Source organism: Vigna umbellata, chromosome 2 (genome assembly GCF_029865625.1).
Source record: "Vigna umbellata cultivar VRB3 chromosome 2, Vumbellata_1.0, whole genome shotgun sequence".
In the NCBI taxonomy this organism is placed as follows: Eukaryota; Viridiplantae; Streptophyta; class Magnoliopsida; order Fabales; family Fabaceae; genus Vigna; species Vigna umbellata.
In genome coordinates, this window is record NC_142166.1 from 35,564,554 (window position 1) to 35,576,610 (window position 12,057).

Below are 12,057 nucleotides of genomic sequence, written 5' to 3' on the forward strand. Positions count from 1 at the left end.
AGTGAAGAAATAACTAGGGTTTTGCGTCAGTGTTTCTGCAGTGAGGGGAGGCTAAACAACAGAGGCGTGAAGCGGCAACAATGAAGACGATTCTCTCATCGGAAACGATGAATATTCCCGATGGCGTGAGCATCAAGGTTCACGCCAAGGTGATCGAGGTTGAAGGCCCTCGTGGAAAATTAGTGCGAGACTTCAAGCATCTCAACCTTGATTTTCAGCTCATCACCGACGAGAACGGCAAGAAGAAGCTCAAGATCGACGCCTGGTTTGGATCTCGGAAAACCTCCGCCGCCATTCGCACCGCCCTCAGCCACGTCGACAATCTCATCACCGGCGTCACCAAGGGCTACCGCTACAAGATGAGGTTCGTGTACGCTCACTTCCCCATCAACGCCAGCATTGGCAACGACAACAAGTCCATTGAAATCCGAAATTTCCTCGGCGAGAAGAAGGTGCACAAATACTCTTCCTGTATATTTTTAATTAATTAATTTTCTTTTTTATTTGATATTAAGAAAAATGTGAGATTAGGTTTAGTGATTTATTTAGTTACTTGTGCGTGATTAGGTGAGAAAAGTTGACATGCTCGAGGGTGTGTCCGTTGTTCGGTCTGAAAAGGTTAAGGATGAGTTGGTTTTGGATGGAAACGACATCGAACTTGTCTCCCGGTCTTGTGCTCTGATTAACCAGGTATTTTCTTTCTCTGAACATGCCCTACTCAAACCCTTCTCTATTTTGCTTTTGTTTAGGCTTCAATCATTTTTCTGTTATTTTGCTGCAGAAATGTCATGTTAAGAACAAGGATATTCGGAAGTTCCTTGATGGCATCTACGTAAGCGAGAAGGGAACCATAATAGTAGACGAGTAGACCATGAGATCAGACATGCTGCTATTTAGTTTGGAAATCTTTTCTGTTATCTTTCTTGAGTTTGGATTTTACAAATTTTGTGTTGTTAAAATATCTTATTAGAAACTTATCCTATGGAATTTGCCTCAATTTACTTCTCAGTCTATATAGATTTTGCTTTTGTTAATGTGTATTGCGATGAATGCTTATTTAAGCAGTTAATGCATTGAATTCACTATTCTGCTGTTAAGTGTAGTTAGTATGCTATCACGATTAAATATTCAGGTGTTGTGTTGTGCGACATGATAAACTGAATCTTTCACTTTTTTTTATTTCACTACTAGATGATGTGTTCAAGAAATTCCCACTATATTTTACACCAGGCTGCCTTGAACTAGTGGTTGCCCTGATATTTTGCTCTCACTCTTACCAATAATCTATATACCATTTTGTCCCTGATATCTAAAACTTGCATGAATGTGTTTGAGTAGATTCATTTATTAGAAGCAGGGAAAGTCCTGATGAAAAACACGTTTTGCTTACTGTAGACTCAAATTGCTAGAGGTTGGAATAGTTTTGAATTAAAATGAAGATAATCAAGTAATACTTATTTGCTGTTTATTGTTTCTATTAACAACAATATTAACGCGAGTTAACCGTGTAGTTTTTATAAAATAATTAAAAGTTTAATACCTCTTTTGGTCCTTTGAAAGGAGTTAATGTACAACTACGATTTTTAAAAAGTTCGATGTGATCTCAACTTGTGAAAAACATGTACAATTAAATCATTTTTTTTTATGTGACAGTAGTGAATAAATTAGAGATTAGGATTTGGATTGCAGAGAAATTACGATTTGGACGATCTCTATCTAAACACCACAATCACATAGCACTTCATTTTTTTCCATGTTATGCCCATATGATGCCTTGGTTGTGTTTGAACAAATGCAGTATGTGGGTTTTGTTGAAATGGAGGCGTGGATACATGGGGCTGTAAAAAGGGGTTGGGAATTGGATGTCATACTGGGAAAGACTTTGGCTTCAACAACACCCTGATTTGAAGTTTCCAATTCGTTCTGCAGATTTCAGCTTCAACAACTCCCTTATTTCAAGACACTTCCTTCACAATGATAAATCTCAAATCGTAATTTCTCTGCAACCCAAACTCTAACCTCTGATTTATTCACCACTGCCACGTTATCTGTAATAATATAGTCACGTATTAACCTCACACCGCTATAGCCACGTATTAACCTCACACCGCTATAGCCACGTATTAATCTCACACCGTCACGTATTAACCTTCTCTAGACACGTTGCAATCTTCAATACACCCTGTTAGCTGGCCCGTTAAAAAATGAACGCCGTTACCAAAAAGAATTTAATTGCACACTTTTTTCATAAGTTGGGACCACATTGAAAACGTAAGACGCAATTGAACATTTGCCTTCTTTCGACGGATCAAAAGAGATATTAAACCATAATTAAAAGAACAAAGTAGAACTGTTACAACATCGATAACCATTCATAAGCATTAGAAGTACTGTAAGAACTAAAGTGATATTTTTAGAAATTAAAAGCTTATTTATATTTAGAAGTCTAGGGTTCGGATATAATAAGATTGTCAATTTTAGAAATAAGCTACAAAGACACCTATAATATATTGATTCGTAATTAAATAATCCTATATCATTCAAAGTTTTTAATAAGCCTAAAATATAATGTCTAAAACGTTATTCTTGCCTAAAACTATTCTTGCTTGAAATATAATGTCTAAATCGTTATTCTTGGCTAAAATGTAATGTCTAAAACGTTATTTTGTCTAAAATGTAATGTATTGTGGTCAACGATTTGGACAATGGACATTATGCAAGCAGGTAAAGGAAGCCAGACATGTGAGACGATAAAATATCTTTTTTTTTTTTTCTTTTTCATTATTTTGTCAAGAAAGAAACACAAAAGTGAATTAAAGAAAATTCACTCAATCTCTTCTGCTTTTTCTCTCCAAAGTCCGAATTCAATTTACTGTAACATCCATACGGAATTCTTGAAAATGATAACTTTCACAAATCAAAAACTATTCCTTTTTCGGTGAGCTCTTGTCTTTAATCTTCACCGAGGGATCATTTACTTCTAATTTTCCTGATATTGGAAGCAGACTTTTATATATAGTAAGTGCTTGGGCCATCATGTTAGCAGGATTGGATGCAGAGCTAGGAAGCAACATTGTTGTGCCCTGAAAAAGTAAAGATGAAATGAAAAACAATTTTCGAACTAACAAATTATGTAATGCAAGAAATAATCAGTTTATGGGTTATATTACCTCCTTGGCTATGTTACTGAAAGCTTGAATATATTGCTCTGCAATCCTTAAACTTGCTGCCTGCAAAATCAGATGACAGTAATATTCCCTTCCTGGTCAGTCCATGGGACCAAGGCTCAAACAGATGTACCAATTAAGAGGCAATTTTATCTCCACATTCAATGATCAACCAAGAAAGATGTACGGTCTAATGTCAAATGCTATAAAAAAATCAATCACAACTTGTATTGAAAACTGACTAGGAAAGAAAAATCAATAATCTGCTTTAGCAACAAAACAAGTCTCCCAGTTACCCCGTTACTGACATATTATAGGGCTGGAATGTCAATCCAAAAATAAAAGAATATCAAGCAGAGTTACCGATAGGAAATTACAAAAGCAAAGAAATTTATATGTGCAACATATAACAAGAAATATTTTTTAAACTAATTGTTAGAATATTTATCCTATTTATCATGATTATATTATATGTTTAGGGTTATCCTATCTATCATGATTATATTGTGTCTAGGATTATCCTATATCATGATTATATTGTGTCTAGGATTATCCTATTTATCATGATTATATTGTGTCTAGGTTACCCTATTGTGTCTAGGATTATCTTATTTATCATGATTATATTGTGTCTAGGTTACCCTATCTATCATGATTATATTGTGTCTAGGATTATCCTATTTATCATGATTATATTGTGTCTAGGTTACCCTATTTATCATGATTATATTGTGTCTAGGTTACCTATCATGATTATATTATGTCTAAGGTTATCCTAATTATCATATACTCTTGTATCAATTTATTTTTATAAATAAAAGATTACGAGAGGATCAATTAAGCCCTCTTATTTTACAGTTTAATTCTCAAGTCTAATCAATATAAAATGCTACTACTGGCCGTGATATACAAAATATGAACATGAAGGTCCTCACCTCAGGTCCTCCATTTTCTTTTAGAGCAGTTGAGACACGAGCTAATCCCTCCGCAGTTGCTTTTGCTTTAGATAGGATAGCTTCAGCCTCACCTGAAGAAGAAGAATGCTAATCATTAGGTTTTGAAGATATCAAATCAAAAGATCATGAGCACAATTAAACAATAATTTAAAAAATTAAATAAATTGTAATTTTATTTTAAATTTACATAATATTAAATTTATGGGATGAATGTTTGTTAGGCATCTTATAGACAAAAGTGTGTGTTTGTAATTTTAGTTTTCTGTTATGTGTTGTGTTTGTAATTTTAGTTTTCTGTTATGTGTTTTGAGCTTAAGACTTTTTGTTAGAGTTTCTAGATTTTCTTAAACTTATGTATCTATATATAAAGGTACCAAAAAAAAATATCAAAGATTTACTTGACTTATCAATCTATTAGAATGTGACATCCTCATCTTATGCAATCATACTCTTTCCTTAATAGGATTGTATCATTAATCATGACATGTTGTTAAATAAAACACACATCAAATATTCATTAGACTATCATTCAAACTGCAATTCATTATCATCTAGAAAGTGCATAAGATCATTCCTCTCAACAAGAGAATGCACATAAGGAAATGACCTTAATATAAAGGCCAGTTTGAAATAATATGAAGGGATATCTTATCACATCATGTTCACTAGACATTAAAGCTTATCTTTAAGATTACTATTGAAACATAAATGGAAGTTGGAACTAAGTTATCAAGATATAAATAACCTTGAGCTCTGTTAACTTGATCCATCCTTGCAGCTTCTGATGCTAAGATCACTGAACTCTTCTTTCCATCAGCAATGTTTATGTGAGCCTGTCTTTCTCCTGTTTAATAACTATAGGATATCAATACCAGTAAAACTTAGAGACTACAGGTAGTTGTTGGCTCAGGAACATGATCCCCTTTCAGTTGAATGATATGGATACTAAAGTTAATTTCATGATGAAAAATAATGCAAAAAAGTATAAACTGAGCATTCGAAGGTTTGGAATATCAAATTGATTACCTTCAGACTCAAGAATTTGAGCTCTCTTTTTTCTTTCTGCTTCTGCTTGCATCTCCATAGCTGCTCTCACTCCACGTGGAGGAGAGATATCCCCTACAGAAGGAAAATCGCAAAAAGAATTACAAAGAAACCATCAAGTAAAAAACATAGTAAAATTATTTATGCACTGCCAAAACTTACTTATTTCATATCGAAGGCACTCCAGACCCCAACTTTTTGCAGCCACATTAATGGCCTCCTGCAATAATTGTCACACAATTAATCACTATATGGTCAACACAAGACTAACTCTGTCAGTACAATTTTTAGGGTACGTCAGAAAGAAAACACAGGACTAACTCTTATGGAAGGGCTATGCATAGCTGTTAGATCATGTTTATTATATCTTCCTGTCATTGTTCAGTCCTAATTCCTTGGCACCAAGCTAGCTTAGAAATCATGCTTATTATGCCAACCTTTCTAAATAAGTCTAATATATAAACCAGTAACCAATTGTAAAAAATGAATCCCATGTTAATTTAAGGTACACGATCATCCTTTCCACAATTTGCGCAGCTCGATCTAAAGAGACAAGTCTTTACTTTTCACAACTATTTTCTCTTCTGCTTTATAGAAGGCTTCACCAACAAGATTTTATGCTGTGACTTCAATTTAAAGTATCTAAAATGCTTCCTCATGTAAGTAAAGGGGATAAATGACCAGCACATACAACAAATTCAAAGAACTTATAACTATACTCACCACAATCTTTTCATTGAGTGTGTCTCTTTCTTCAAAGGTCTTGTCAAGAGTAATCTTACCAAGCTCACTACGCATTGTCGTTTGTGCCAGCTGAATGACAGCATAAATGGGATTCTCCACTCCATAAGACGCGAGCTTAGGATCCACAATCTGCACTCCCAAAAAAAAAACCCTAATAAACAAATAAATAAAAATATGATCTGGTCTGGACAAACTTCTCAAAGAAGAAAATAGAAAGGTCAAAATGAACCAAACACTCCCCATAAGTTCAAATTAGCTTATACATAAACTAAAAATCAGCTATTGTAGAAGCTAAACGAAATCATTTCTATAAATCAACTTATACACAAATTTATTTTAACCTATATGAGAATTTCAATTTACTTTACCTGCTTAACTTTTATCCCAGAATGGCTCATTGAGATATTTAACAAAAAAAATGTTCAACGCCACTAACCACTCAAATACAATAACCGAATGCATAGACAAAAAGAAAAACCAGAAACCTTGACGTAAAGCACGCCATCGATGAGGATGGTGACATTGTCCTTGGTAATTGCACTCTGGTCAGGAATGTTAATAGCCTCCTCCTTGAGCGAATGCACATAAGCGATACGATCCACGAAAGGAATCAAAAAATGGATTCCAGAGGGAAGAGTCTTAACGTACTTCCCGAATCGCTCAATCACAAACGCCTTCTTCTCCGGCACAATCCGAATCCCCCAATTCACAGGCGGAATAATATCATAGGTCCTACTCAACAAAACCTCAACATTAAAAATGAAATAAATAAATAAATAAATAATAATTGTTCGACAGCGAAACCTAGCAGCAAGGAAACCAACCTGGAACTAGGATCGCGACCAGTGCGGAGGTATCGAACGGAGGAAAAACGAGGGGGAATCGAAGGAGTGCGGCTAGTTGAAGCCAGCGATTGGCTCAAACAACGCACTGCGTTTCTCGCGGAGTTAGTTTTCCAAATGGTCGCCATTTTCGTACTCCGGAGTTCAGTTCTTTTGAGCCTCAATTTTCTTCCTCTTGTTAATTCCTTCTCTTTGCTTGTAATAAAACCCTAGTAAAACCTCTTCTTTCTATTTTTTAGTGCGGTCAGATCTCACACATTAATTTCGCGATGAACAGGTAATTCTTTTTTGGATCCGATATATTGACAATTCTTCTTTTATCAATTTTTTTACAACGTGTCCTCGTAAGATTGGTTCGTTTGAAAAAAAAATTTAATGTAAAAATGTGACTTGGAAAGGGAGTTAGGGTTCACAAGTTGTTTTCAAAATTAACTTAGGTCTTCATCATCTCTCTTCTCTTGTTTCCCATTTTATCTTCTTTTTTCATTTTTGTCTTCTCTCCAAGCTTTATTCAACCTCTTCAATTTTGTAGGACGGACCAAAAGCTCCTGTTTACGACATTGTGTGTAATGACATCCTCAGATGACATTGGTGGTTTGAGCAAGGTAAATGAGTTTTTTTTTCATTTTCTTAAATGTGTTATGGGTTTGGCTTTAGGTTGGGTTTGCGGTTTTGGTTATGTTTTATTTGATTGGGGTTTTATTTCTTGGTTTTGGGGTTTTGCTTAATTGTGTTTTTATTGCTTTGGAGGCGGAGTTGGCTAAAGAGAAGAATAAACATAAGAATAAAGATGATGATGAACACAGTCGACTCATCAAGAATCTCACATACACTCCCTTTGTAAGCTCAGGAGACATTTACACCAACCAACCAACCAACCCACTATAGAGAGGTTTGTGAAGGTCGAATCACGAAAGCGATACAAGAGTAGAGCCCTTAGGACTCCATACACTGGCAACCGTATTTAGTTATTATAGAAAGTAACAAATCATTGTACATAGATGAACAAAATAATGTATGGTAACATTTTTTTTAAGGTTAAAGAAGATGGATGTTGATTTGCATTCATTATTGTGAATGTTATTTGAAGTGTTATTCCTTTTCCTATTGGCATTGTCAAGTGAGTTGTTTTTTGGAACTTTACAAACAAAGTGTCCAATGTGATTGAGTATCATCCATTAATAATGAGAAATTTACAAAATTTTATTGGATTTCAAGCATTTGTAGGGTATTTTGTCCCTTGTAATAGATTACAAGAACCCTTTAAACGATTACACGAAAACAAATATGGTTTTGTACAAAAACTTGTGTTGTATGAGCCAGCTCTGGGCACATAAGTAGCCAAAGACATTTTACCTAATTTTTTCATATTTCTTGAATGGATGAGACTTCTTTTCAATATTTAAGTGTGAGTAGAGCCGGCAAGATGAGGTTTGGGCAACCCATGGTGGATGAAAGACCCAATGTTGGTGTGATGCTCATGTTAGCTAAGTCTTGAACCCAACTGTGAGAACCTCCAAATGATGTGATTCTTTTTTATTAGAAAATAGACTCAAAACTCTTTCCAATAACTACTGTGATTTTTGGACATCTGAGTAGGTGCAATTAATTCCTCAAAGTTTACTTGGTATATATTCTTGTCACCTCTTTGCTCGTAACTTTCTTCACCGAACTCCAAATGAGTTAATTTTTGTTTTATTAGAAACTAGACTCAAAGACCTTTCAAATTTTTCCTTGGTAATCAAGTGTATGCTTTTTTGGCCATTGTAATCAATTACAAGGACCCTATAAATGATTACACGAAAAAATCTAGTTTTATACAAAAACTTGTGTTGCAGGAGACAGTTGTGGGCACATAAGTAGCCAAAGACATTTTACGTAATTTTTTCATATTTCTTAATGGATGAGACTTCTTTTCAGTGTTTAAGTGTGAGTAGAACCTGCAAAATGAGGTTTGGGCAACCCATGGTGGATGAAAGACCCAATGTTGGTGTGATGATCATGTTAGCTAAGTCTTGAACCTAGCTGTGAGAACGTCATTTCCCAAAGACAATTTGAGTGAGATAACTTTGACCTTTGATGACTATTTTAATCATAACTTTTTCCACAGACCTCCAAATGATGTGATTCTTTTTTATTAGAAAATAGACACAAAACTCTTTCCAATGACTACTAATTTGTGATTTTTGGACATGTGAGTAGGTGCAGTTAATTCCTTAAAGTTAACGTTTTATACATTCCTGCCACCTCTAACCTTTGTTGGTTGTTTTGCCACCACTAAACTACAAATGAGTTTATTCTTGTTTTGTTGGAAACTAGACTCAAAGACCTTTCAAATTATGCCTTAGTAATCAAGTGTAGACCTTTTTGGCCATTGTAATCAATTACAAGGACACCGTAAACGATTACACTAAAACATAGGTTTGGGCAACCCACGGTGGAGGAAAGACCCAATGATGGTGTGATGATCATGTTAGCTACCCGTGAGAATGTCACTCTCCAAAGGCAAACTTGTACTACAGGAGCTAACTGTGGTAACTTGACTCACCATAGTCAATGTTTTTAATTTTTTAACATTTATGCAATTGTTGAGACTTGTTTTTAGGGTTTAAGTGTGAGTAGAGGCTTGAAAGTCATGTTTGGGCAGTCCATGATGGAGGAAAGAAGCAATGTTTGTGAGATGACCAACTTAGGTGAAGTCCTAAAACTTGTGCAGGCCAAAAACACATTGGCAATCGATTACAACTACCTCATAAATGATTACGCGAATAAAAATTGGGTTTTATACAGAAAGTTGTACTGCAAGAGCCAGCCGGGGTAACTTGATTAATCATGGCCAATATTTTTAATTTTTTGACATTTATCCAATGGTTAACACATATTTTTAGTGTTTAATAAGTAGAGGCTGTGAAGTCATGTTTGGGCAGTCCATGATAGAGGAAAGAAACAATGTTGGTGTACGTAACTTAGTCATCAAAACACAATCATCCACTTAACCCAATCTCATCCACTAAAAAAGTAACGTTGTGCTAACTTAGTCATCAAAACGTACCCAATGTAAATGAAATCACATTGGATATTAATTAATCATGAAAGCTAACATTATATTGCAATAAGAATTTATACATAAATATCATTGTTTCTTAAAAAGACAAAAATCCATCTTTGTCTACATACAAAGAAAAACTCTACAAATGAAACCAATCCTATAACCATCCAAATTCCTGTAGTGCTTCCATTCTTCTAATGTTGTCGTTGTTGAGGAACCAGTCGCATACATATTTCTTTACTAGGTCAATGTCAAAAGCCACAACCTTCGAAACCTTTACTTGGTCATGAAGTGCGAGAAAGACAATGTGGGAAGACGAAAAGCCCCAACCTTCGAAAAACCCCAACCTTCGAAAAGCCTCAACCTTACAAAAGGTTCAATCTTCGACGAACAACAATAGTGGATACCAAAGAGATGAACAAGAAAAGCGAAGACGAGAAAGAAACATAAAAAAGAATTCAAAGAAAAACGTCAATGCAAGAGTTCAAGGAAAACAACGAAAAACAATTGGGTTTTTTCTTTCTGCCTTCCCCTTCCAAAAATACCCGAACTTTACATTCCCCAACCCTAAAATTCAAATTGAAAAACACCAATAGTGTAATGTGAAAAAGTTGACAAAATAAGGTTGTGAAACAAACCTTTTCCTTCTTCTTTTCCACTTCATACCCTATTTTTCTGCTTTGATTCATTATTTTTACATTTTTTATTTTATGATCTCAGTTTATTTTTATCAAATTTTCTTTTTTTATGCTTCATTTAACCATTATTTTGTATATTATTTTTTTCTTTTTAAATTGTAATTATTATTGTCCAATACTTTTGACAGTCCCACAGTATCCTTGTTTTTATTAGGATTAAAATCTACTTTTGAAATTGGTTCTCCTCTTTCTTGCTTTATTTTTTATTTTTAAAATATTTAGTTAAATATTTTTTTTTTCATTTTATTGAATAGTTCAGAAATGTGTGCAATATTTCCTGAATATTATATTTGTAAAATATAGTTACACATAAACTTAATAAAACATAATTATGCATCTATGCCGGAAAAACCGACCAGAAGTATTGGACAAGTGAATTCTAACCTGATTTTTTCTTTAATAAAATAGAAAATAAAAGTTAATTTTAATATAAATAATAAATTGAATAATTTAATGTAAATTAATATTAAATAGTATTGTATATTATATTCTAAACTGTTATTACTAATTGATACACACATTTAATAAGACAGAAAAATAAAATAAATTATAACTAATAAAATTAAGATACTAATATTCAGGAAATTAAGTTTTAACTAAGAAATTTTATTAACTTATGTGTAACCTAGGACATGATATACGGACAAAATATTCATCATTTTTAATTTAACTTTAACAATATTTTGAAAATAAACTAATTGGATTTGTTATTATTTCAATTAGTAAATTTTATATTCTATTGAAATAATCTAATAATAGTTAAAATTATGAAATTGATAATAGATATTAATAAAGTGTTGAAATAATATAGTAACAAGATTATTTTGGGTCATATGTATTCGAAACCATACCTAGTGAACTTTTTTTCTTAGAAAACAAGTTTTGGAAAAAAGGTTTGAAAAGTTCATATTCTTTTTAAAAAAATTACATTACATTATAAATATTCATGATTAAATATTTTAAATGTAATATATTAACTATATTTAGAATCAAATAATAGTAACTACTTTGGGTGATAAATATTTATATTTGGTGATAAACATTTATCTTAATAATTAAGACTTTCAATTATTTAAAATGAATATTTAAAGTATAAAATTCTTACAAATTTTAAGTATTAGTTTTAATTTAAAAAATATTTAATAAAACATGAAAAATACTATTACAGGATAAAAAATAAATAATAGAGTAGAGAAATTTTATTTTAAATGATAAAAATATCTTTTAACAATAAATTTATAATTACAAAAATATTCTCACGTAAAATCTTTTGATAATATAACAACAACAAACTATTCTTGATTTACCATTCAGATGACATAAATATTTAATTATATATACTATCATAGCATGAACACATTCTAACACATAAGAAGATCCAATATATTTTGGAAATAAAAAAGGATGGAGAAGATTAGGTGGGAGATTTAATTAGAGTTCGGGTGACTAGTATGAGAAAGCCACAAATATTTTGTAATTGATATAGGATGACCATTAGATGGAGGAGCTCGCCAATATTGCAAAAAGAGTTTATAATATTATCATATTTAAATAGTA

The 12,057-nt window shown here is 32.8% G+C and overlaps 2 protein-coding genes across 2 annotated transcripts; one reads left to right on the forward strand and one right to left on the reverse strand.

Moving 5' to 3' along the window:
• LOC124847850 (large ribosomal subunit protein uL6-like) lies at positions 1–1,097 on the forward strand. Its single transcript, XM_047325430.2, has 3 exons — positions 1–452; positions 568–690; positions 782–1,097. The coding sequence occupies exons 1-3, from the start codon at positions 81–83 to the stop codon at positions 866–868; spliced, it is 582 nt and encodes a 193-aa protein (XP_047181386.1). The 5' UTR covers positions 1–80; the 3' UTR covers positions 869–1,097.
• Positions 1,098–2,743: 1,646 nt separating this feature from the next.
• On the reverse strand, positions 2,744–7,023 carry LOC124847849 (uncharacterized). The gene is made up of 9 exons (XM_047325429.2): positions 6,736–7,023; positions 6,397–6,643; positions 5,891–6,040; positions 5,330–5,387; positions 5,150–5,242; positions 4,869–4,967; positions 4,103–4,194; positions 3,171–3,230; positions 2,744–3,083 (listed from the first exon to the last, which is right to left on the reverse strand). The coding sequence occupies exons 1-9, from the start codon at positions 6,879–6,881 to the stop codon at positions 2,925–2,927; spliced, it is 1,104 nt and encodes a 367-aa protein (XP_047181385.1). The 5' UTR covers positions 6,882–7,023; the 3' UTR covers positions 2,744–2,924.
• Between the last annotated feature and the right edge of the window lie 5,034 nt (positions 7,024–12,057).

Coding starts and splice junctions, on each gene's coding strand:
- LOC124847850 (XM_047325430.2), top strand. CDS start 81: ATGAAGACGATTCTCTCATCGGAAACGATGAATATTCCCGATGGCGTG. Junction 453..567: donor ATTTCCTCGGCGAGAAGAAG/GTGCACAAATAC, acceptor GTGCGTGATTAG/GTGAGAAAAGTTGACATGCT. Junction 691..781: donor CTTGTGCTCTGATTAACCAG/GTATTTTCTTTC, acceptor ATTTTGCTGCAG/AAATGTCATGTTAAGAACAA.
- LOC124847849 (XM_047325429.2), bottom strand. CDS start 6,881: ATGGCGACCATTTGGAAAACTAACTCCGCGAGAAACGCAGTGCGTTGT. Junction 6,041..6,396: donor ATGGCGTGCTTTACGTCAAG/GTTTCTGGTTTT, acceptor TTGGGAGTGCAG/ATTGTGGATCCTAAGCTCGC. Junction 3,231..4,102: donor AAGAAAATGGAGGACCTGAG/GTGAGGACCTTC, acceptor CTGATTTTGCAG/GCAGCAAGTTTAAGGATTGC.